This window comes from Astyanax mexicanus, chromosome 6 (genome assembly GCF_023375975.1).
Source record: "Astyanax mexicanus isolate ESR-SI-001 chromosome 6, AstMex3_surface, whole genome shotgun sequence".
Taxonomy (NCBI): Eukaryota; Metazoa; Chordata; class Actinopteri; order Characiformes; family Acestrorhamphidae; genus Astyanax; species Astyanax mexicanus.
In genome coordinates this window covers 55,588,338-55,613,979 of record NC_064413.1, presented here as the reverse complement: position 1 = coordinate 55,613,979, position 25,642 = coordinate 55,588,338, and the positions used below count along the sequence as shown (strand labels likewise).

Below are 25,642 nucleotides of genomic sequence, written 5' to 3'. Positions count from 1 at the left end.
TCATGTTGCCTCCCCAGCACACCACAGCGTAGAAGAGAATGCTGGCCACGATTGATTGGTAGAACATCTGCAGAAGCTTCTTACAGATGTTAAAGGACCGCAGTCTCCTCAAGAAATAGAGCCGGCTCTGTCCCTTCCTGTACAGGGTGTCTGTGTTGGTTGACCAGTCCAGTTTGTTGTCCAGCTGCAGACCAAGGTACTTGTAGGTCTTCACTGTCTCCACATCAACCCCCTCGATGGAGACTGGCTGCAAGGGTAGTCCAGACCTACGAAAGTCAACCACCATCTCCTTGGTCTTGGATAAGTTCAACTGCAGTTGGTTCAGTCGGCACCAAGCAACAAAGTCATCCACCTGTCTCCTGTACTCCTCCTCCTGACCACCCTTCACACACCCAACGATGGCAGTGTCATCCGAGAATTTCTGCAGATGGCACATCTCAGAGTTGTACTGGAAGTCTGATGTGTAGAGAGTGAAGAGGAAGGGGGAGAGCACAGTCCCCTGTGGTGCTCCAGTGCTACTGACCACAGTCTCCGATGTGCCGTCAGTGAGCCTCACATACTGTGGCCTGCAGGTGAGGTAGTCTGTGATCCAGGACACCAGGTGAGGATCCACATGCATCTTCACCAGCTTGTCTCTGAGAAGTGGAGGCTGGATGGTGTTAAAAGCACTGGAGAAATCAAAAAACATGATTCTCACAGCACTACTGCCCTTGTCCAGATGAGAGTAGGTTCGGTGGAGGAGGTAGATGATGGCATCCTCAACACCAATCTTCTTGCGATATGCAAACTGGAGAGGGTCCAGTGCATGCTGTACCTGGGGTCTGAGGAGTGGGAGAAGCAGTCGTTCCATGGTCTTCATAATGTGGGAGGTCAAAGCTACTGGCCTGAAGTCATTGAGCTCACTGGGGCGAGGTTTCTTGGGAACAGGGACCAGGCATGAGGTTTTCCACAGACTGGTAGATACGGGGCATAATTTACCCTGATAAATCACTTTTTACACCGTTATCCAGCTCAAAGTAGCTCCACACCTCCTTACTAAAATCCGGAGAGCCCTGACATTTAAAGCGAGCCATTAATAACTTAAAAAGTGCACAAGAAGCTTATTTAAAAAAACTGCTTATCAGCATCAAACGCACTGTTTGGTAAAAGACAGGAATTATTAATATTATAATATTAATTATTTATATCCTTGTATCCTCCCATTTTGTTGTGTTTTTCCCTTTCACTTGTTTTTTATATTGCATCAGGATTTCATGATTAATGGACCAATAGAAAAGCTCCAAAATGACTTAAAACAATAAAATCTGTTTACATTGACTTCCATTAAAAGATAAGACATTTTTTTAAGGACTTAGCGTAACAATAACACAATCAATTCTAATATAGCCTCTTATCACCCCTCCAGCAACCAGAGCCAAATATCCAATCAGCACAGCTACAGATAACGAATTACAGAAGCATTACCTTTTATATACTGCATTACTTTATCAGTGATCACGCTAATGTTTACTGATGTGATCTCCAGGTTTTACTTATCTCGTTCCATTTTATCTGGAAAGAGAGATAAGAAATAAAAACAGTGAGTAGTAGTTTATTATAGGTTAGAGCACTAAAACTCTTATACTGCTTAAACTCGTTTATACTGAGGTTTTTCAGTTTTTTTGCACAGTTCTGTACATCTCTGGAAAATGAATTAATAAAGATAGGAAAAGGTCATTTAAATAGAAATCGATCCTATCACTTTAACTTTACATAAACAAAACTACTGGCAAATACTGAGCTTATTTCAGCCGACTTACAGAAACACACGTAACTCTAGAGGTCATACATATACTGTATATCCTTATCCACCAAACACCAGCTGACCCCAGTGTGTGTGTACCAGTGTGTGATAACTGGTGTGTGTTTGTAGCATGTTCTGGAGTATTAGCATTATTAAACTGTAACTATATCAAATAATTGCTAATATACAGTGGCCAAACTGACAGGGATGGGGATGAAGATTAGAAATTACAAATAAAAACATTTACTACATTTACTATAGATGAATAAAATATATACGTAAAAAACGAAAAATAGGACACTTTAAAAAGATCATAAAAATTGATACATAAAAAAATAAAGAATTTATTATTATTCATCTTATGAATAAAAAAATAATTTGATCAATAAAATAAAAAATATATTTAAAATGAATAAAAAAATAATTAATACAAAATAAAAACTAATTTAAAACACAATCAAAGGCTTTCTGATAGTGCGCAGAATAATAAAAGTTTCATTTTAAAATAATTGAAAACAGCTCACAAAAACCTCAACCTGTCCTTTATATTTGACAATATTTTATTAAATTGACAGGTCCTCACTCATCTTAATTTATTTAACTAAACTGAGTTGTTATATTATTTGTAGCCTTGCGCTGAATTCAGCTCCACCCGGCACATTTTGCCTGATTTCTCTTGATTTAAATATCAGTAAATATGTGAATTTAATACAATTTAATACCATACATTTAACTACACTAGATAGGGCCTTATTTATTTAAACGTTTTTTTTTTTTTTATCGCAATGCCGCGCGCGCTTTCCTTATGACTGACGCTAAATCCGTATAACTGTTTGATCCAGCTGTTAAATTCTTATATTAATACCATTTTTTTTACATTTTTCGTTTCTATGTTTTGAAATTCAGTAGATTATATTTTTGTCAACATTTTGGGTTTATTTATTTATTTATTTATTTTTAATAATAATAGAAATTACATAATTTGGTTTCTTTTGTATTTTTTACGCGATTCAATTTTCATCCCTGACTCTAATTCATATAAGTTATGTACCTGATTTCATAATTTTCCGTACAATCCCTGCTAAAGTTTTAGGTGAAGGAGACCTAAAAAAGATCAGTGCATGTTTCTGGAAAAAACAAAAAGTGGGCATTGCATCGCGATGGTTACCATCGCGATGGTGGGTCATAAATGTCGTCATGGATATCGTCCATCGGCACAACCCTAGAGAGCACTGGTGAGAGAAGCAGCCAAGAGGCCCATGGTCACTCTGGAGGAGCTGCAGAGATCCACAACTCAGGTGGAGGAATCTGTTCGCAGGAAATCTATAAGTTATGTATTCCACAAAAGAAAGACATAAGAAGTGCCATTTGTGCTGTGGTCCGATCCGACCAATGTTGAACTTTTTGGTTAAAAGTACAAAGCGCTATGTGTGAACCCACCATCCCTACTGTGAAACATGGTGGTGGCAGCATCATGCTGTGAGGTGTCAGGATGCTTTTCTTCAGATCTAAACACAGCAGAACAGGAGATGCCACACCAGAGAATCTCTAGTGGAGAATACCCACCTGAAGTGAGTCCAAAATGAATGGGTTTATATGGAGCGATTGATTAAAATCTATAAAGTAGAGTCTATAAATGTCTGATCATTTTTATACTGAAATATGTATCAAATGTATCAAAAACAGTACTGTAGTCATATTTTTTAAAGATTATAACCTCTTTTTCCTGCCTACACCTGGTTAACTGTAGAAAAATTGAATATACAGGTACACTTTATTTGCCTTTTTAGTGAAATTCTTTATTCTACTTTATATATTTTAGAAAATGTCCTTTACAAGTAGTTTTTTTATGTGAGTTTTAAGCTGTTTTTAGCTCCAGCCTGGGCCCCTAACAAATCCCATGCTCACCTTTGTGCTCCTTGAATGCAGGTCCCTGAGCTCTAATCCTCAGCCATACTGACTCATCTGCTGGGTGTTTTTCCATGATTTGTTCCTCCCATTCACTCCCATTCATTTTCAACAACACCTAGTCACCACTTGCAGCACACCAGGAGACACCCAGTAAACAGCGCAGCAACCAATGAGGATAGCATAGCAACCACCTAGCAGCACCACAGCAACCACCTGCCAACTACAGTACCAGTCAAAAGTTTGGACACACCATTAATTCAGTATTTTGGAATGGAATTATTTAGTAAAAACAAAAAAGTGTTGAACAAATCAGAATATATTTTAGATTGTTTAAAGAAGCTCCTCTAAAGGCCAGTTCTTAGTCAGTTTTATGAGGTAGAGTCACCTGGAATCCAGGCTTTCAGTTAACAGCTGTGCTGAACTCATCAAGAGTTAATTACTTGAATTTCTTGTCTCTTAATAAAGTGTTTGAGAGCATCAGTTAAAGTAAAGTAGTGAAGAGGTAGAGTTACAGGTATACAGTGAATAGTGAATATTTGAGTAATGTTCGAATCCAGATTATGAGAAGCAACAACTACTCAACTAAATAAAAGGAAAAATGCTTTAAGAAATTAAGGTCAGTCAATCTGAAAAAAAGAATTTCAAGAATTTTGAAAGTATCCTTAAGTACAGTCGCAAAAAAGACCATCAATAACATTATGATGATTAAACTGGCACTCATCAGGACCGACCCAGGAAAGGAAGAGTAAGAGATTAAGAAGGTGTGAATACTGTGCTACACCAATAAGAGAACTTGGGCCAGACTCCTAACACTTCATTGGCTCATCTCTGTAATAGTAATAACCTCTGTAAGTCACTCTGGATATATATGTATATAAATATACATTTCTTATATTTTCAGTGATGATCACGGCTACCTCCGGCTCGTTTAAAGGATTTCTGCTGGAGGCTCGAGAGATCGGCGGCACCAACGCCCCTTACGGTTCCTTTACCTCAGCGGGATCCAACGCCCAGCTACTGACCTGCTCCTCACCTGTAAGCCTGTCTGTCTATCTATCTATCTGCCTGTCTGTCTGTCGCTCTCTCTTTGTCTGTCTGTCTGTCTGTCTCTCTCTGTCTATCAATCCATAGATATCCATCCATCCATCAGCCTGGTTAATAAAGCATTGTATATGCTGTCTGTTGTTGACCTGTCCGTCTCTTTTTTCTCTCTCTCTCTCTGTCTGTCTGTCTGTCTGTATCTAACTGTCTATCTGTCTATTTCTCTCTCTTGCTCTGTCTATCTACCTACCTCTCTCTCTCTTTCTCTCTCCCTGTCTCTCTCTTTCTCTGTCTGTCTGTCTCTCTGTCTCTCTCTCTCTCTCTCTTTTTCTGTCTGTCTCTTTCTCTCTCTCTCTCTCTCTCTCTCTCTGTCTGACTGTCTTTCTGTCTTTCTTTTCTTCTCTGTCTTTCTGTCTGTCTGTCTCCTTCTCTCTCTCAGTATCTGTCTGTCTGTCTGTCTGTCTGTCTGTATCTAACTGTCTATCTGTCTCTTTCTCTATCTTGCTCTGTCTGTCTATCTACCCCTCTCTCTTTCTCTATCTCCCTGCCTGTCTCTTTTTCTGTCTGTCTCTCTCTCTCTCTCTCTTTCTGTCTGTGTTTTTCTTTTTCTCTCTCCCTCTCTGTCTGTCTGTTTGTCTCTTTCTCTCTCTCACTTTCTGTCTGTCTGTCTGGTTAATAAAGCGTTGGTTCTGTGGTGTGGTTTCAGAGCGCTGCAGTCTCTCACACCTCAGCTGTATTAAAATCACAGATTCAGAGTACGTGGAAAGCTCCTGCATCCGCCAACAGCAAGAGCATCGAGTTCAGGTATCAGATCCACTCTAATATTTATATTCTTTAAATTATTTATACCCCAAAAATGAATTTCCATTCATATCCCATAATTTACTTCGTAGAGCAACAGTGGTCCAAGACGTCTCCACCTTCTGGGTGGGTGTGAAGAGCTCAGCACTGAGTTATACTGCACCATCAGGAGGGAGCTCCACCCAATCACCATCCAGCTCAGCCACGGTGAACACTTACATCCACTCACTGTTGGCCAATTTTTCGGAAACACTGATCTCACTGATGATTGGATAATATTAATAATAAATTGGGGATATTTGTGTTGTAGACAGTGAAAGCCCTGGTTTCTCTCAATTCCTTTGCGAACGTTACTAACACAGTAAATAATCCACTAACCATTAATCATGAAAATATACATGAACCAGTGAAATTCATCTTTTTTTGTACTTTTGTTTCCAGAACATGATTTCCAGTACAGGCTGTGGTTCCACTAAGACCTGCTTCAGTAACCCCAGTGACTGTGACCCCTCCACAGACTCCTCCTGCTACTTCATGTCCTCCACCCCTTCTGGATCTCAGTACAGGTTTGAAATCGTGGGACCTTCCAGTGGTTACGTCGCCATCGGCTTTTCTGACGACACCGAGATGGTACGAACTTCAGACACCCCATTAAAACCATTGTAATAGAACACTATTGAACAAACAGCATCATAAAGACCAAGGAAACTCACCAAAGAGATCAGAGATAAAGTTGTGAAGAAGAAGTTTAAAGCAGGGTCAGGTTATAAAAACATATCCCAAGCTTTGATCATTCCAAACCCATGGTCACTCTGAAGGAGCTGCAGAGATCCACAGCTCAGGTGAATCAGGAGAATCTGTCCTCAGGCCAGCTATCATAAGTCATACGCTCCACAAATGTGGCCTTTTATAGAAGAGAAGAAAAGAACAGAAAAAATCCATTGTTAAAAGAAACGTACAAATTGCTTGTTGTTTGCAGTTGCAGAAAACATGCTCATCACCCTGAACACACCATCTTCACTGTGAAACATGGTGGTGGCAGCATCATGCTGTGGGTATAAGCTTTTCTTTCTTCAGAAGGGACAGATTTAGGAAGCTGGTCATAGTTGATGGGAAGGTTAATAGAGATAAATACAAGACAATCCTGGAAAAGAAAACCTGTTGAAGGCAACAAATGCTTGAGACCTTCCGGCAAGACGATGACCCTGAACATACAGCCAGAGCTACAGTGGAATGATGAAAACTGCTGTTCACAGACGCTCTCCATCCAAACTGACTGATCTTCAGCTGTTTTATAAAGAAGAATGAGCAAAAATCTCTACAGTCTCTAGATCAGTAGTGTCCAAACTACGGCCTGCAGGCTATCTGCGGCCCGTTTCCTTTTTTGGAGCGGCCCGCGAGGTATTTTAGAAATAGAATGAAAGTTGGCCCGCTGTTAAGCAGGTTTTTATAATGTGAGATTCAAAGTTTGAACGCTAGGTGTCAGAAACGGGCCAAAGAGACAGAGAGTGCGCAGTTCTAGCGCAGAAAAACAGGCCAAAGAGTCTAAAAGCGGAGAGAGAGCGCATTTCTAGCGCAGAAAAAACAGGCCAAAGAGTCTAAAAGCGGAGAGGGTGCGCATTTCTAGCGCAGAAAAAACGGGCCAAAGAGTCTAAAAGCGGAGAGGGTGCGCATTTCTAGCGCAGAAAACCGGCCAAAGAGTCTAAAAGCGGAGAGAGAGCGCATTTCTAGCGCAGAAAAAACAGGCCAAAGAGTCTAAAAGCGGAGAGGGTGCGCATTTCTAGCGCAGAAAACCGGCCAAAGAGTCTAAAAGCGGAGAGAGAGCGCATTTCTAGCGCAGAAAACCGGCCAAAGATTCTAAAAGTGGAGAGGGTGCACATTTCTAATGCAGAAAAACAGGCCAAAGAGTCTAAAAGCGGAGAGAGAGCGCATTTCTAGCGCAGAAAAACAGGCCAAAGAGTCTAAAAGCGGTGAGAGTGAGCAGTTTTCGCGCAGAAAAACGGGCCAAAGAGTCTAAAAGTTGCCGTAATTAAGAAGTTTATTATTAAGAGACATCATGAAATGAAACATCAATTTGAAAAATCTTAGTTTACAAAACACCCCTGGACACCCCTGCTCTAGATGATTAAAGTTGGTAGAGACAAACCCCAAAAGCAGTTACAGTTGAAATTGCAGCAAATGGTTGCTCTACTAAGTATTGATGTAGTGGGAATAAATACTTTTGCACGTCACACTTTTCCAGATTTTTATTTGGTAAAATCATTCATGTTTCACTTCACATTTATGCAATACTTTGTGTTGGTATATCACCTAAAATCTCAATCAAATACATTTAAGTTTGGGGTGGAAAAGTTCTATGCGTATAAATACTTTTGAAAGCCACTGTTTATAACAAAGCACAGATAATTCTAAATTCCGAATTCTAAACTAGTTGCAGGGTTTTTTTGGTGGCTCGCAGTGGACGACCAGCCAGTAGAAAAATACCTGAACGTTTAACTGGATGTTAACTCTGATGCGACGTTATTCCCAGTTTTTAGTAGTTGGTATCTACATTAGCCTTTAGCACCAGTGCTAAGCTAATTTGGTCATGGCCTGACAAACGGAGTATATGTGAAATAAAAGAGGGAAATTACATACATTTTATTTTCTTGACTATTATTTAGAATATAATAATAAAATAAATGGCTGTTTTTGTTCAGTGTGTTACCTGGGTCAATGTTGAGTGTGAGTATGATGCATCATTTACATATTTATTTTGTGTTTCTCAGGGTAATGATGATATCTATATCTGTGGAAAGAACAGTAGTGGAAGTATCCAGTTACAACATGCATTCTCAACCGGAACTACCAAGCCCACCTCCATCGATCTGGTACTGCTTTACCCTGTTATTACACTCATCTATACACGGAAATTAAATGCCAGTGTGGGCAGTGTGTCAAATCCTGCTGGAAAATGAAATCCGCATCTCCATAAAAGCAGCAAAGGGAAGCAGATGACATCTCAGATGACTCAGAGATGTGCGTCCGGACGGGACTAAAATTACCGGAGGAGAACGGAGTTCAGAGAAAAACAGTAGATACAGCCTGTAATTTTTAAAACTCAGAGGACGCCTGAGAAAACCACGTACATGATGGTTCTGGACAGGAATAAAATCACAGAGGATAAATACACCCATAAGATTAAAAAGAATTACCCCAGAACCCCCTGAGAAACTAATCCTGCCCAGATAGGGCTTAATAAAGTAGTTTTTCAATAATATTCTGATTTTTTTTAGATGTACCTGTGTGTATTTTACAGGGCAGTGTTTCAGATATCAGTGTGTCGACAGTAAACGGTGTGATCAGCTGTTCCTTCACCTCTGCAAATTCCATCAGTACCACCCGCAGTTCCTCCACTGGGAGCAGCTACTACATCTTCCTCGCCTACGGACCCACCCAGAACGGTACGTACCGATCACTCTGATCTAAACTCACAATGTAATCAATACATTTAAAGCAGCAGTCTCTAAAATTTCTTTCTTTTAAGTTAGAATATTGTAATTAATGGTTTTAATGATCTGGCAGGTCCATTTCTGCATTGTCTAATATAGTCATTACTCCTATATATTGTATAGATGTATTAAACATTTAAGTGTTTATTTCTTTTATTATTGATTATCATTATGGATTACAGCCAATGAAAACGCAAAAAATCAGTGTCTCAGAAATAGTATTAGAATATTATTTAAGACCAATTGGTACTTTTGGTACACAGTGTGGGCAGTGTGCCAAGTCCTGCTGGAAAATGAAATCCGCATCTCCATAAAAGTTTTCATCAGCAGAGGGAAGCTTTGGCGCATGCAAAACCGAGAGGGTTCTAATTGGCCGGTTCTCTGCAAAGATTCTGTCAGAGTCAGCCAATCAGTTTTTTTTTTTTTTTCCCTCCCTTCTGGACAGGATGCGTTCAGGAGCTTCATGGCTCCCATCAAAACTCATTTCACCTCAGACTACTCTAAAGTATATCCATGTGTGGTAACTGTAAAAATAAATGAAAGTCTTGTTGCCTGTACAGTTTGTAAAAGATACAGAAACTTCAGTTTCTAAATCAGTTTCTCTTATTTTGCTATTTATAGGTTTATGTTTGAGTAAAATGAACATTGTTGTTTTATTCTATAAACTACAGACAACATTTCTCCCAAATTACAAATAAAAATATTCTCATTTAGAGCATTTATTTACAGAAAATGAGAAATGGCTGAAATAACAAAAAAGATGCAGAGCTTTCAGACCTCAAATAATGCAAAGAAAACAAGTTCATATTCATAAAGTTTTAAGAGTTCAGAAATAATCAATATTTGGTGGAATAAACCTGGTTGGTTTTTAATCGCAATTTTTTCATGCATCTTGGCATCATGTTCTCCTCCACCAGTCTAACACACTGCTTTTGGATAACTTTATGCTGCTTTACTCCTGGTGCAAAAATTCAAGCAGTTCAGTTTGGTGGTTTGATGGCTCAGATCCAGACCTCCAGAGTAACATTTAAAGCCTCTTATCACGAAAAAGCAAATATTCCACAGTTTATTTAATAAAAGACTGTGATGTAATAAATAAACAGTGTTAAAAAGTGCCCTGTTTACACTGCTGCTCATTATACAGTCATTAGGGAAAGTGGGTCCAGTATAGACTTAAACTCTGCTCACCCTCCAAATATACAGAATACAGATCAGTTAAATGAAGCTTAAAAACACAAACAGCTCTAATCTCACCTTCAGCGCTGAACTGGGAGTAATTACAGGTTTACGCTGCCCTGCGGATCATTAGCACTGTGTTTACTGAGGGGGAGGAGAGGTGGAGGTGTGGAGAAGAAGAGTTCTAACCCAGATAACATGTGTTGGTCAGAAAAACATTTTCTAAATATTACAGTCAGTGTTCCCTAGTGAAAACTAAGCATTATCATTATGCTATAGTGCACTAAAGTGTTTTCTTGTAGCCACTTTATTGTTAATCAGTATATTTTAAGAGTGCTAAAATAGAACAGCTTTTTTTGTGCTTATTATACTTTAATTACAGTATAAAATAGTACAAAAGTCTTACTTAAATTGTGCTAAGTGTTTTTAACTCTACTAAAATAGAACTATTTTAAATATATTAAAGTAACATTTAAACATTTAAACTACTTCATGTATGTAACCCCATATTTTAAATATGCTTACAGTAAAATTATAATACATTTAATTATTAGAGTATTACAACAGTATCACTATTACTATTATACACCAGGTATATTAGAATTGATGTTACATGTATGTGATCTATATTTACATTAGAGTACAAATATGCTTCGTGTTCCTGTCTTTTGTGAGTAGCACACTTCTAGTATACTTAATTGGGAATAAAATATATTTTAATATACTGTACTACAATTTTTAACGTGTTACAAATGTGCCTTCATTTATTTATTTGACATTTAAATGTGTTTTAAACACTGTATCCTATTTACTTTTTATACTTTTATACTTTTACTGTTTATACCGTTTTAACTTTATATTAATGTAATACCTAAATATATTTAAATATGTTTTTAAAAATTATATATTTTTTAATAAATTTAAAAAGAAATTACCAATGTAGTAATTTAAGATTTTTTAAAAAAGTTACAAATGTACAAAAATGTATTTACAAAAAAAAGAGTATTTTAGAAGTATATTGAATTACATTAAACTAAAAGTGTATTTCATGGTAGTCAAGAGTTCAGAAATCAATATTTGGTGGAATAATCCTGGTTTTTAATCACAGTTTCTTTCATGCATCTTGGCATCATGTTCTCCTTCACCAGTCTTACACACTGCTTTTGGATAACTTTATGCTGCTTTACTCCTGGTGCAAAAATTCAAGCAGTTCAGTTTGGTGGTTTGATGGTTTGTAATCATCCATCTTCCTCTTGATTATATTCCAGAGGTTTTCAATGTGGTAAAATCAAATAAAAACTCATAATTTGTATATTTGGTGGGTGTTCCTTATTTTCATTTCTGAAAGGTGGCAGCCCTACATTAAGACATATCATCAGCACTACAAAACAAATGAGGCAAATATAAACTCATTATTACTAGTTTTTATCATGTTTAGGACTAAAAATTTAAGTTAATTAGACAAATTCTTATATTTTTCCATCCCTGAAACATAATTCAGTTCTGAAAGGGTTAATTTTGGGTCAGTATACACTCTATACTGTATACAGGTGTGTGAATTTGAGAATTTGCTGAGTCATTATGGTAATCAGGTCTGTACTGTGGATAGACTGACCTCTGTTGGTCAGGTATGGAACTGCAGTGAACAGAGTGAGACCTCTGATTATTCTTACTGAGACTTCTGAATAATGTTTTGATTGCTCAGGTATTGTAATGAAACATATTCAGAATATACAGCGCTATGAAGAAGTATTTGCATCCTTATATTTTTCTTTTGTATTTGATTTTTTATCAAACAAATTTTAGTAAATACATTCAGCTCTGGAAAAAAATAAGAGAGCACTTAAAAATGATGAGTTTCTTTGATTTTACCAAATTAAAAACTTTTAATTTAATCAAGAGGAAGATGGATGATCACAAGCCATCAAACCACCAAACTGAACTGCTTGAATAAAGTTATCCAAAAGCAGTGTGTAAGACTGGTGGAGGAGAACATGATGCCAAGATGCATGATTAAAACTGTGATTAAAAACCAGGGTTATTCCACCAAATATTGATTATTTCTGAACTCTTAAAACTTTATGAATATGAACTTGTTTTCTTTGCATTATTTGAGGTCTGAAAGCTCTCTGCCTGGTCTCAGGTGTGAATGGGGTACAGGTGGTTCGGTTCTCTCATACTGGATATTTAACATACCACCTCATGGCAAAGAACTCTCTGAGGATGTAAGAAACAGAATTGCTGAGCTCCAGAAAGATTGCCTAGGCTTTACGAAGGTTTCCTGAAGAGAATACATTACCTTATGCTGCCTTTAAGTTATTATATATATATATATATATATTTATATATTGAGTGAAGGCCTAACTGTAATTTTCACTCACTGAAGTTTTATAGATATATTTAATTATATGAAGGTATTTTCCTTTGGGTGTCAGTGTATAATCATCATTATTTTTAAACACTATAAAAGAAAGCTTATTCAGGTCCAGTAATTACGCTATAGTACTGATAATAAGTTCTCTCTGTTTTACCTGAACAGGTGCGATCCAGATACACAGCAGGACCCCCTTCATCAGCAGCTCTCAGGTGGATCTCTCCAGTGTGCAGGCGGTGGGGGGAAGAGAAGTGTTCCCGGCCATCGTTAAAGCTCACGGTCAGACCCTCTCTATACCAGCACTACTACTGCACCTCCAACAATTACAGTATCATTAAACAGATCTCTTGATTTACTTTAAATGAAATGTAAAATGTACTGATGATCAGTGATGGTTTGGAGAGTCATGTCTGTCATCTGCTGGTGTTGATCCACTGTGTTATTACCAGCTCTATAGAAATATTTTTTAAGTATTTTTTTAAGGATTAAAAAAAAAAAAAAAAGGATTAAGCATAGGCCTGTCACAATAATTGCAATATCGATTTATCGTTCAATAAATGAACATGACCTCAATAATTTTTGATAATCGTGATATTATTCATCTATTGTGTTTATTTGTATGTTTGTTCACGTCTATAACAGTGAACAGTGTTTTAGCCAGTCATGCTTCAATAACTGTGACTCCAAAACATACTGTACACAGTGTGGACTAAAGTAGGTGTAGGGCTAACTCCATCTGTTCCCTGTGGTCCAGTGGTCATTCTGTGTGGAAAATATATATGATAATGGTGAATATGGTGAATATCCCATGTGTTTACAACTGTGTATGCTCAAATATACGTCATAGGTGAAGAAATAAGTATATAATTCCCCAATTAATTATAATAAATGATTAATTAAATGTTTGTTGTCTTTAAAAAGTGTATAATTGTTTTTTATGCTATTTGGTTATCATTATGTCAGTGGCATTTATTAGTCTTAAAATTACAAAAATATTGTGTATAGCAATAATTTCTGGGACAATATATCGTCCACTATAAATTCTAATCGTGTCAGGCCTAATTAAGCACAGAGATGTGCACATTATTTTGGAAAAATAACTTTATTTAATCCACAATAAAATAGTTTAAATGTGAATGGAATATAAAACTGTCACAATATTCAATAACACGTGTTAACATTAACTGAAATAATGTTGATGATGATGATGATGATGATGAAGATAATGATGATGAAGATAATGATGATGATGATGATGAAGATAATGATGATGAAGATAATGATGATGATGATGAAGATAATGATGATGAAGATAATGATGATGATGATGATGAAGATAATGATGATGATGATGATGATGATGATGAAGATAATGATGATGATGAAGATAATGATGATGATGATGAAGATAATGATGATGATGAAGATAATGATGAGGATGATGATGATGAAGATAATGATGATGAAGATAATGATGATAATGATGATGAAGATAATGATGATGATGATGATGATGAAGATAATGATGATGAAGATAATGATGATGAAGATAATGATGATGATGATGATGAAGATAATGATGATGAAGATAATGATGATGAAGATAATGATGATGATGATGATGATGAAGATAATGATGATGATGATGATGATGATGATGAAGATAATGATGATGATGAAGATAATGATGATGATGAAGATAATGATGAGGATGATGATGATGAAGATAATGATGATGAAGATAATGATGATAATGATGATGAAGATAATGATGATGATGATGATGAAGATAATGATGATGATGATGATGATGATGATGATGATGAAGATAATGATGATGAAGATAATGATGATGATGATGATGAAGATAATGATGATGATGATGATGAAGATGATGATGATGATGATGATGATGAAGATAATGATGATGATGATGATGATGATCTTCTCCAGGCTGTCTGATGCTGATAGCGTGGATGACCACAGGCAGTGTGGGGATGCTGATCGCCCGCTACTTAAAGAAAACAGCGAAGGGGACGAGATGCTGCGGTAAAGACTTCTGGTTTGTGGTAAGCAGAGGTGGAAAAAGTACTGAAATATTGTAATTGAGTTACTAGTTATAAAATCTACTCAATTACAGTAACGTGAGTAAATGTAATTCATTACTTTCCACTTCTGGTGGTAAGCATCCAAATTTGACTTATTTTAATGTTTTAATTAATGTGAATTTTATTTCAGAAATCTTATATAGTAAAAGCTATTGTAAAAATATATTGCAATCAAAATTAAAATGAAATCAAAAGAAAACATGTATGTTGCAAATTCAAAACAAAAAAATCATACATCAAATATACATTTTTTAATGTATATAAAAAATTATATACTTTTATTATTCTCTTGCATTTATTTAAAAAATATTAGCTTTTTTTTGTGTTTTTGTGGATTTCTTCTGGATTTTGCTGCTAAAATTGTTATATGCGGAAACAAAAGCAAAACAGTAGAAAACCAATAATTAATACTAGGCAAAAACACTATATTTATATTTATAGTGCTGGAAACAGGTGTAAACAATTTTAAAACTCAGATGACTCGGGTCTGGAGGATGTCATTTTTTTTCTTTTGATTTGAGGGGAGTCAGGGGCATGCTGGGAAATGGAGTCTGTGGAAATAAGTCAGATTCAACAAGTGTGACATTAAAAATATAAAATGTGTTTAGTGTGTGTGGAAAAGCACTGGAAAATGGAAAATGCCTAAATGTGTATATTTGCCCCTGTTGATTTACAGTTGTGGTCAAAAGTTTACATACACTTGTAAAAAAACATAATGTTATGGCTGTCTTGAGTTTTCAATAAGTTCTACAACTCTTATTTTTCTGTGATAGAGTGATCGGAACACATACATGTTTGTCACAAAAAACAGTCATAAAATTTGGTTCTTTCATAAATTTATTATGGGTCTGCTGAAAATGTCACCAAATCTGCTGGGTCAAAAATATACATACAGCAACAAAATTTGTCAATTTTGGTGATGTAGCGAGTTGTGTCAATCAAATTAGCTTCATGTCATGGCCTCTTCACTTCTTGTAAGTGATTCTGATTGACTACAGCTGTTGACTTCTCATGAGCCCATTTAAATAGGGCTCATTTGACCCAGTGATTAGACTCAGCTACAAAAGCTACAATGGGAAAGTCAAAGGAACTCAGTGTGGATCTGAAAAAGCGAATTATTGACTTGAACAAGTCAGGGAAGTCACTTGGAGCCATTTCAAAGCAGCTACAGGTCCCAAGAGCAACTGTGCAGACAATTATACGCAAGTATAAAGTGCATGGAACAGTTGTGTCACTGCCACGATCAGGAAGAAAACGCAAGCTATCACATGCTGCCGAGAGGAGATTGGTCAGGATGGTCAAGAGTCAACCAAGAATCACCAAGAAGCAGGTCTGCAAGGATTTGGAAGCTGATGGAACACAGGTGTCAGTCTCCACAGTCAAGCGTGTTTTACATCGCCATGGACTGAGAGGCTGCCGTGCAAGAAAGAAGCCCTTGCTCCAGAAAAGGCACCTTAAGACTCGGCTGAAGTTTGCTGCTGATCACATGGACAAAGATAAAACCTTCTGGAGGAAAGTTCTCTGGTCAGACGAAACAAAAATTGAGCTGTTTGGCCACAACACCCAGCAATATGTTTGGAGGAGAAAAGGTGAGGCCTTTAATCCCAGGAACACCATGCCTACTGTCAAGCATGGTGGTGGTAGTATTATGCTCTGGGGATGTTTTGCTGCCAGTGGAACTGGTTCTTTGCAGAAAGTAAATGGGATAATGAAGAAGGAGGATTACCTCCAAATTCTGCAGGAAAACTTAAAACCATCAGCCCGAAGGTTGGGTCTTGGGCGCAGTTGGGTGTTCCAACAAGACAATGACCCAAAACACACATCAAAAGTGGTAAAGGAATGGCTAAACCAGGCTAGAATTAAGGTTTTAGAATGGCCTTCCCAAAGTCCTGACTTAAACCCCATTGAGAACATGTGGACAGTGCTAAAGAAACGGGTTCATGCAAGAAAACCATCACATTTAGCTGAACTGCACCAATTCTGTCAAGAAGAGTGGTCAAACATTCGACCTGAAGCTTGCCAGGAGCTTGTGGATGGCTACCAAAAGCGCCTAGTTGCCGTGAAAATGGCCAAGGGACATGTAACCAAATACTAATGTTGCTGTATGTATATTTTTGACCCAGCAGATTTGGTGACATTTTCAGCAGACCCATAATAAATTTATGAAAGAACCAAATTTTATGACTGTTTTTTGTGACAAACATGTATGTGTTCCGATCACTCTATCACAGAAAAATAAGAGTTGTAGAACTTATTGAAAACTCAAGACAGCCATAACATTATGTTTTTTTACAAGTGTATGTAAACTTTTGACCACAACTGTATGTGTTTGTATGTATGTATGTGTGTGTGTGTGTGTGTGTGTGTGTGTGTGTGTGTTCTTTGCAGGCTCACGTGTTTCTGATGATTCTCTCTGTTGCTGCTACAATTATTGCCTTTATTCTGGTTTTCTCATACGCTAAAGACTGGGCCGGGGTAAATATGTGCATCACACACACACACACACACACACTCACACACACACTCACACACACACACACACACACACACACACACACACACACACTCATATATAAGAACAAGAAGTTTAAACAGTGCTGTTAGTCACATCATATCAAGTGTATATGTTTTGTGTGTGTGTGTGTGTGTGTGTGTGTGTGTGTTTGTGTAGGGAGCTCATCCAGTGCTGGGTGTTCTGGTGATGATCCTCAGCCTGGCTCAGCCAATCGCTGCCCTCTTCCGATGTGGACCTCAAGACGAGAGGTGAGTGAGGAGACTGCTAGATTACTGTTGCATCATGGGTAAAACTTTATTCTAAAGAACACAACAATCAAGAAAAAGAATACACAGTGCATTAAATTTATGTTCAAATTAGGTAAAGAATACAAAAAGTGCATTTTCTGTTTAATATAATATACAAAAATACACATTAAATATACTTTCTCTGTATTTCCATGAGATGTATTTTTAGGCAATATCCTTATATAACAATATATAGCAATATGCTAATATTAAGGTGTACACAATATGTGCATCAATACATCAATAAATAGTATATTATATTTATAATTTAATACTTCAAGTGTATTAAAATGATGTTTAAAAAACACATACTTAAATATACTTAAGTTCATACAAAAAACAAAAGCACTCAACAGCACAATCAAATGCTTTTATGTTGTATTTAAATAAAGCTTAATTACAATTAAAATATACTTAAGTTGCCATCATTGTTTCAAAATAGTACATTTAGTGTGTGTGTAAGTATGTATTCATTTTAATTTTAAAATTATCTACTTTTCCATGTTAAGTATACTTTTAAAAAGATATACTTAAATGCACTTTTACAATAAATATAATGATTTTATTCAGATCTCCTTCATATTTTCCTAGACATTTCTAAATGACCTAGTACATTAAACTGTTACATATTATAATCTTTCTTAAATGAATGAATCAAGTTTAATGTAGAGTACATAACACTTTTAATAATGTAATATTCAGACCAATATATTAAAAACATATATATTTATGCTTCTTATAAGAAAATGTCGGCACATTTTGTTTGGTGTCTGTTTGGAAAATTATTATTGGTCCATTTATTATGTAATTCAGATACTAATATAAAGAAAAATCAAATTACTGACATGTATTATAACATTATTTTGAGAGCATGCTTTTTACACAGTGCAAAAAACAGCACAAACTGAGATATGTAATAATTTTAACATTTTTGTCTGTTTAAGCTCCTCATTCTTTGTTCTTCTTCTTCTTCTGCAGGAGATATATATTTAACTGGGCTCACTCTATTAACGCATTAGCCATCAAAGGATTGGCAGGTATGAAAAACAGCCTTTTAATAGAAATGTAAACTCAGATCAGCATGATCTTTATGTAGCTGTCACTGTTACCCAGGCAGGTAGACGAGGAGGCGGACACAAGTGCAGGTAGGGTGAAAATAAATAATAATTTAATAAATAAATAACAAGATAACAAGTAACATGAAACAAAGACACACAAATAACCAATAACCAAAACAAATCAAAGAACCTAAACTAAACCAACTAGTGATAATACATAAACAAACAGGGAATATATACAAGGAGCTAAACTAGGAATCAACACAAGCAGGGTATATACAGGGAGCTAGGGAACAAGAAATAAAACAAGAAACTAGAAATAAACAAGGAAATAAACTATAAACGAGAAAACAAGAAATAAACAAGAAACAAGGAACCAAGGCTAAGAGAGACACTGAGAAACGTTATGAAAACACAGAGAGACGAACGACAGGTGAAGGTGCAAAGACCGACGGAGACAAAGTGGCAGAGGAGGGCTATTTAAAGAAACAGGAAACACACTAGAATTAGAAACACCTGGGGAAGGGGCGGAGCTACAAATGAGACACAGGTGGAAAAGTACTGAGACGGGAGACACAGGGGAGCACAGGTCACGTGGGGAAGACACACAGAGACACGAGACGAGGCCAAGACGTGACAGTAGCAGATACACTGATGTTCAGTGTAATGATTATTAAATACATTAATTACATTAATTACATTTTCTCTCGTTTTAGGCTAAATGCAAAAATAGAAAATTTGATGTAAAAATTCATTATTTCAAGGAGATTTTGTCATTCGCATCACATGTGGTACATGAGGTGGAACAAAATTGTGATCTCATGATCCACCACAATAAAACAATAAAACACAATAAAAATATAATAGAACAAAATACATATCAAGATAAATACACATAATATATATATATATAAAATGTAGTGCAGTGTATAAGAAATTAGTTTTTTATCCAATTATTCAATTTTTTTTTTTTTATCTCTGCTCTCAATTGGAATTTCAGGAAAAATAAAATAGAATAATTTTATTTTCTGATTTTTCAATTTTTTGCATTTTTCAAGTTGGATTACCATCAAAATTTCTGTTACAAGCTACAAAAATGGACAAATCTGAAAAACCTTCTTCTGTTTGTGAAAGGCCAAAATTGTCATGGTTTGTACAGAATTGCAGACACGTGCAGATACTGATAAAAGTATATAAAGTTTATTAAAACAATAAACAGATGTAATCGTAGTCGATACAGAAAAATGGGTGATCACCAGTAAACAGAGCAATGTAGACAAAACCATACCATAAACGAGAGACAGTCCAGAGTTCATACACGAGAGATCCAATATCAGAGGTAATCCAAGAGGCAGTAGTGAAAACACAGTCCAGGTAATACACAAGCAATCCAGTATCAGAGGCAAAGGCAATAATCGGCGTCGAGAAAACAAAAGCAAGGTCATACACAAGATAAACTGAGACAAGAGATATAGAAACGCTTTGTAAAGAGGAGAACCTACAATACGCGGCGTGGGTGTTTGTGTGGAGTGCTCTTTTATAGTGCCAGTAATCAGTATTCGGGACTTCCTGGAGGAAGCAGGTGAGGTGTCACGTGATCAGGTGAGTGCGTGATGTCAGCGGGTGGTGCATTCTGGGTAATGTAGTTGTTGACCTGAGAACCTCCGTTAGAGCTTGGTGTGGAAGGGACAGAGGAGCTAACAGCACCAGACGTGACAAAAATGAAAAACTAGATCATTGAAAAAAAAATGGATAAAGACACATTTCTGGGGCGCTGAGTGGTCCAGTGGTCTACAGCGCTGCCACTATGAGCGGGAGGTCTCAGGTTCGAATCCCGCTCATGCAGCTTTACCATCAAGCTGTCGGCGCTCAGAGGGAGCACAATTGGCCCTGCTCCCTCCGGGTGGGTACAGTAGATGGTGCTCTCTCCTCACATCACTCCTAGGGTGATGTCTGCAGCACAGGGCGTCTGTGAGCTGATGTATCAGAACCGAGTTGCTGCGCTTTCCACGGAGCGTCAGCGCCGTGATGCTGCTCGTCAATGCTACAGCATCAGCAAGCGCTCGAAAAGAGGCGGAGTCTGACTTCACATGTATCGGAGGACGCATGTGTTAGTCTTCGCCCTCCTGGTGTGTTGGGGCATCACTAGTGATAGGGGGAGTCCTAGTGAGTGTGTTGGGTAATTGGCCGTGTAAATTGGGGAGAAAATGGGAAAAATTAGAAATAAAATTATTAATAAAATTATTAAGAAAGACTAATTTCTTCTTCACTATACTGAAAAAAAATCTATTTTCGAATTTAGCTTGATACGGTCAGAAAATTAAACTGCTAAATGTTAAACTGACCGCTGTGTTTTCTACATCGTCCCATTAGAGTTCATCTGCACTTCTTTAACCCCCTATAGGAATGAGTCAGACAAAAATAATAACACCATGAATCAATGATATTTTCCTAAATATAAACAGAACAAAACATTTATTACAGCAGTTTTACACACCCTGCAGTTATATCACAAGCAGATATGTTAACGATTACAGGTGTGGTCTGATTAGACACTGGGTTTTACCACAAGAGGCTGTAAAAGTGCTTCTTCCTGTATAAAAGCTCTATGAGGATACAATACACTCTAAAAAACAGAGGTACGATATGAGTACTTTTTTGTACTCAAAGGTACACTCTTCATAATTGTACCCTTAAAGGTACAATATTGGTCTTTACAGGATCAGATTTGTTCCCTCTGAAGTACAAAGTCATTTCTAACAGCAATAAGTACAGATTTGTACCATTTAACCTGCAGCCAAAGGGTACATTCACTGTACTAATAAACTGTATTTAAATTGCACATTTTTTTATTTGAAAGCCAGACAATTTTGGATCATCAAGTTTTTGAGCCATATTTAGTTGATGATGATGTTTATAATCTTTATAATCTTTACTGATACAAAAAACATGGGTACACTGAAACGTGTTTCACTGAAAGGTACTTTTTTGTACCTTAATATAAGGTACAGCCCCAGAGACAAGCTTTATACTCTTTTAAGTAGTGGTAGTGTACCTCCTGGTGAGAGATCAGTGACATGGCAGACATGCCTGTACAATTCACTCAAAGACATTTTTCCCAGTTGACAGACTTTAAGAGGGGGAACATTATGTAACTGAGAGAAGCATGTCAAACATGAGCTAACAGAAAACATTATAAGTACGTTTAGCAATGTTTTGAAAAAAAAAAAAACCCAGAAAGTTTGTCCTGTAACATGAAAGCAATGTTCAGAAAACGTTCCACTAACTAAAAGCTACAGCCTCCTTTAAATTGTAGAATATCTATATTTTTTTTTCCAATAAACTCAAAAAACTTTCACTCTAATATTTAATCATTATATTCACACACATAAAGATACATACATAAATATACATTTTTTTTAATTTTTTTTTTTATAATTTTATTTCTAATTTTTCCCATTTTTCTCCCCAATTTACACGGCCAATTACCCAACCCACTCATTAGGACTCCCCTTATCACTAGTGATGCCACAACACACCAGGAGGGTGAAGACTAACACATGCCTCCTCCGATACATGTGAAGTCAGCCACCGCTTCTTTTCGAGCTGCTGCTGATGCAGCATTACCGAGCAGCCATGGAGGAAAGCACAGCAGCTCGGCTCCGGTACATCAGCTCACAGATGCCCTGTGCTGCAGACATCACCATAGGAGTGATGTGGGGAGAGAGCGCCATCTACCCACCCAGAGGGAGCAGGGCCAATTTTGCTCCCTCTGAGCGCCGGCAGCTTGATGGCAAAGCTGCATGAGCTGGGGTTCGAACCTGCGACCTCCTGCTCATAGTGGCAGCGCTTTAGACCGCTGGACCACTCGGCACCCTATAAATATACATTATATATAATGAATTATAATGTTTTTCTCCTGCAGTGGCGGCGATTTTCACAGGCCTGTTTCTGGTGGACACTTCTGATTCGCAGTGGTTGACGAAGGTTATGGGAGGATTCGTCGCCTGGGAGGCAATTTTCTACCTGTTACAGGATTTCTACCAGAGATGGAAGCTAAACGGTAAAATATTTAGCTTATCAGAGGATATATATCTATATATATAAAATAGCATATCTCCGTCTGTGTCTGTAATGCATATTTTACTAAAAAATTTATATAGCAAATAAATCCAAATAACAAAAAAAAAATATATATATATATATATATAGTATGTTTCATTTTTATCTTATCTAAACCACATTATTTTTTAATTGGTAAAAAATTGCTGTTAATTCTAGTACTACTGTTTTTCCAGTGCAGTGGGTGGGGCCAAGTTACTTTTGATTGGTTTATAAACTTGTTTATTGGCTTGTTAATGATCTATTCTGATGAAAAGCAGCTCTTAAATAGTTTTATATTCCAAAAAAACATTTAAAAATATATAAAATACATGATGTACATTGTAGTGGATGCAGGGTCTGAAAGGGTTAAGAGAAGAAGCTTTAAATAACAGATTTATATATTCACACATCCTGACCAATTTTGTTAATAACGACTTTTATTTTTTCTCAGATGTGACAGAGCCTGATTCACAGGGGGTAAGCCTTTATAAGTGCATTTAAATTTTTATGCAGTATTTTTGAATAATATGAAATTATGCAAAGCCTTATTTGTTTTAATAAAAAAAAAAACTTTGAACTCTTTAGAATTTTCTATATTTCTGCATAAATGTGACATAAAACATCATCAGATTTTTTACACTCAAATCCTAAAAGTAGATAAAGAGAACCCTGTTAAACAATTGAAACAAAATATTAAACTTTTTGATTTATTTATTAAGGAAAATCCAATATTAGATCCAATATTACGTATTTGTGAGAAGCAAAAGTATGTGAAACTCCAGGATTAGGAAATTCCAGGAAATTCAAAGGTAAAATTAAATTTGTTTTTAATCAGTGGGATGATAATCAGGTCTGAGTGGGCGGAGCCTGTTTTATTTAAAGAACAGGTATCTATTAAAATCTGCTCATTACAACACGTTTGTGGAACAAGTGAGATTTCTGAGGAGCTCAGAACAAGAGATATTGATGCTCATCAGGCTGGAAAAGGTTAAAAAATCATCTATAAAGAGTTTAAACTCCACTAATCCACAGTGTACAAACCCAGGAGTGTTTAATCAACTAAAAGAGCCATCACTCCAAGAACAAGGCGTGTAATAGTCTGTGAGGTAACAAAGGACACCAGAGTAACTTCTAAGCAACTGAAGGCCCCTCTCTCATTGGCTAAAATTAATTTTCATGAGTTCACCACCAGGAGAACAATGAACAACAATGCATGCCTTCATTCTCAGCACCTTTCATACACAACGGTCATTCAAAGTGCTTTACAAACTAGAAAACACACAGAGAAGTCAAAAAAAAAAAAAAAAAAAAACACGTAAAAGAATAACAGTAAAATTGGAAATAAAAACTAAATAAGAATAAAGCATGATTGATTCAAACATGGTTAAAACAAAGAGAAGTAAAATTTAAAACATGTAAAAGAACAACAAGGAATTAAAATAAAATAAAATAAGAATAAAGAGAAGGTGGGTTATGCATCAAGACAATGACCCTAAGCACACAACCCTTGTAAAAAAGGAAGTGTACATAAAAACATTACAGTATGTTAAAATTAGGTGAAGAATATTAAAAGTGCGTGTTGTGTTAAATATACTCAATAAAAATACACATTAAATATACTTTCTTGTATATGCATTTGTATTAAATGTATTTTTAGCAATGTGCTTTAATTTATAGGTTGTGTTGATAGAAAACTGAATGTAGTGGCATTAAATACTGCTTAAAGTGCACTTTAGTGTAGTTTTTTCCAGTGTTTTTTTTCCAATAAATTGTACACAATATGAGCATCAATACGCAAAGTAGTACATTCATCACTGTGTTTTCTGAGGTTGTGCATCACTGTGTTTTCTGAGGCTGTGCATCACTGTGTTTTCTGAGGCTGTGTCTCTGAGGCTGTGCATCACTGTGTTTTCTGAGGCTGTGCATCACTGTGTTTTCTGAGGCTGTGTATCACTGTGTCTCTGAGGCTGTGCATCACTGTGTTTTCTGAGGCTGTGTATCACTGTGTCTCTGAGGCTGTGCATCACTGTGTTTTCTGAGGCTGTGTATCACTGTGTCTCTGAGGCTGTGCATCACTGTGTTTTCTGAGGCTGTGCATCACTGTGTTTCTGAGGCTGTGTATCACTGTGTTTTCTAAAGCTGTGTATCACTGTGTCTCTGAGGCTGTGCATCACTGTGTTTCTGATAGACGAGTACAGGAGTTCTGCTGCTGGGATTCTTCTTCCTGGGGAATCTGGCGTTTCTGGTGGCTCTGCTGGTCGGAATCGGAAACGCGTAACGTCTGCAGAAGAAGAAACTGTACCAGTGTGCCATCTGAGCCATACACACACACACACTGCTATTTTATTATCTCATTATTTTTTCTTTATTGTCTTTAAAAAAAGCTTAATTTCACTTGATAATTTCAAATTATATTTGTTCAATTTCCTTTTTATATTATTTACAATGCAGATTTTAATCACTATAATGTTATAATTATTTGCACTATACTATAATATTTACTGTGTATAATCTGCAGGGTAAATCTTATATTATAATATAATATATATATATATATATATATATATATATATATATATATATATATATACAGTACATACTATATATAATATATACATAATATATATGTATATGTACTGTATATTTCATGCAGCTTCATAATGGTATAATAATTTTAATCAGTAAAACAAACACAACTGTAAATAAAACATATTTTTCAGACATGAGATATTTGTAAGGATTTATTTAATAAAAAACACTGAATAATTAATTCTGTCACGATTATTTCTGACTTTTCTTACTCTCCCTCACTGTTAACCCCTGAACAGGTATTAGAGTGTATACAGACTACAGGTGTAGATAGAAAAAAAACTTTTCTTCATACTGAAACTTTAAAAATATAAACTCACTATATACCACCTCAAACACCAGAGGGCAGCGTTGACTTCACTATTTTATAATCTGTGTATTACACTACTAATACGCCACTATTT

General features: G+C 36.3%; 1 protein-coding gene across 1 annotated transcript in view; it reads left to right on the top strand.

Moving 5' to 3' along the window:
* zgc:163022 (putative ferric-chelate reductase 1) overlaps nt 1-25,419 on the top strand; it is a 49,292-nt gene extending 23,873 nt beyond the window's left edge. The window contains exons 4-17 of the mRNA XM_049480072.1: nt 4,596-4,729; nt 5,442-5,539; nt 5,629-5,743; nt 5,978-6,166; nt 8,305-8,406; nt 8,835-8,979; nt 12,743-12,856; nt 14,531-14,646; nt 17,074-17,160; nt 17,357-17,448; nt 18,466-18,524; nt 22,471-22,608; nt 23,101-23,126; nt 24,838-25,419. Coding sequence (XP_049336029.1) covers nt 4,596-4,729; nt 5,442-5,539; nt 5,629-5,743; nt 5,978-6,166; nt 8,305-8,406; nt 8,835-8,979; nt 12,743-12,856; nt 14,531-14,646; nt 17,074-17,160; nt 17,357-17,448; nt 18,466-18,524; nt 22,471-22,608; nt 23,101-23,126; nt 24,838-24,927 — 1,505 coding nt within the window. The 3' untranslated portion in view covers nt 24,928-25,419. The remainder of the gene's footprint in view (nt 1-4,595; nt 4,730-5,441; nt 5,540-5,628; nt 5,744-5,977; nt 6,167-8,304; nt 8,407-8,834; nt 8,980-12,742; nt 12,857-14,530; nt 14,647-17,073; nt 17,161-17,356; nt 17,449-18,465; nt 18,525-22,470; nt 22,609-23,100; nt 23,127-24,837) is intronic.
* Nucleotides 25,420-25,642: the final 223 nt, after the last annotated feature.